The sequence below is a fragment of the Gymnoscopelus braueri genome (genome assembly GCF_963280865.1).
Source record: "Gymnoscopelus braueri genome assembly, chromosome: 11".
NCBI classification, from domain to species: domain Eukaryota; kingdom Metazoa; phylum Chordata; class Actinopteri; order Myctophiformes; family Myctophidae; genus Gymnoscopelus; species Gymnoscopelus braueri.
Genome location: NC_137613.1, coordinates 51,993,678 through 51,994,774, shown reverse-complemented (window position 1 = coordinate 51,994,774; position 1,097 = coordinate 51,993,678). Strand labels below are relative to the sequence as shown.

Below are 1,097 nucleotides of genomic sequence, written 5' to 3'. Positions count from 1 at the left end.
TACATCTACAGCTTTCTTCACATTCGCTGCAAGCGTTGCTACTATCACTACGCTATTTATGTTATAGTTTAAAAGGAAGGAGTTATTTTTTTCAGCTTGCATTCTTGCTTGTTGTTGATATTCTGAATTCAGCTGTATCTTTGCTGGTATCAGATCCACCGATCCAATTCTTTTAAGCAGTCTTTCCGACGCTTTAAATATCTTAATTTCATCATCTTTAAGAATCATTTGTTGCTTTTTCTGTATTTCTCTCTCTGCTTCTTGGAGCATCTCAGTGGTTTCCTTCATTAACCTTCACCATCAACTCGATTTTCCCCAGCAGCTCAGTGACCTGAGAGCGATTCCCGGTGATGTTGTTGAAGACATGATAGCGACAGTCACATGTTTTGATCAGTTCTTGTAGTTTTGCACTCCTTTCCAAAAAGTCTTCAACTGGTTTACCTTTAAGCTGGTCACCACCAGTGAAGAGAATCATGGTGTATTTGTTTGAACTTTCACCAAATACCTCCTGAATCATTTTCACCGTTTTCTGCTCCTCTTCTGTGTATCTTCCCAGTCTGATCACAACCAGGAACACATGGGGACCAGGAGCAGCAAAACATATACACTTTTTGATCTCATTTTTGACTTTGTCTTCACTATATCTGGTGTCAAACAATCCTGGCGTGTCAACAACAGATACATTTCTACCATCCACTACAAATGTGACCTTCTTACAGTCTAATGTCACAGATTCTGATCGGAATGAAGATTCAAATGCTTGGAAACCCAGGATGGTGTTTCCAACGGCGCTCTTTCCAACTCCAGTCTTTCCAACTATCACCATCCGAATTTCTTCAATGATATGAAAAAAAAAAGGATATGATTATGGATAATAAACATTCTTACTGTGTGTGTGTGTGTGTGTGTGTGTGTGTGTGTGTGTGTGTGTGTGTGTGCGTGTGCGTGCGTGCGTGTGTGTGAGGGAGTACTTACCACTTGAACTCATTTTTGTCTTGTGTCTTTGTTACTCTGTAAGAGGGGGGTATCATTAAAATGATATTCAGATATTCATATGAGACAGATGATGTTCTAAACTCAATCAGCAACAGTTTTTC

At 39.6% G+C, this 1,097-nt stretch overlaps 1 protein-coding gene across 1 annotated transcript; it reads right to left on the bottom strand.

The window, feature by feature from the left end:
- Positions 1–271: 271 nt before the first annotated feature.
- On the bottom strand, positions 272–826 carry LOC308095713 (GTPase IMAP family member 7-like; the record flags this gene model as incomplete). The annotated part of the gene is made up of 1 exon (XM_080442752.1): positions 272–826. One exon carries the CDS (start codon positions 824–826, stop codon positions 272–274), a length of 555 nt encoding a protein of 184 aa, XP_080298878.1.
- Between the last annotated feature and the right edge of the window lie 271 nt (positions 827–1,097).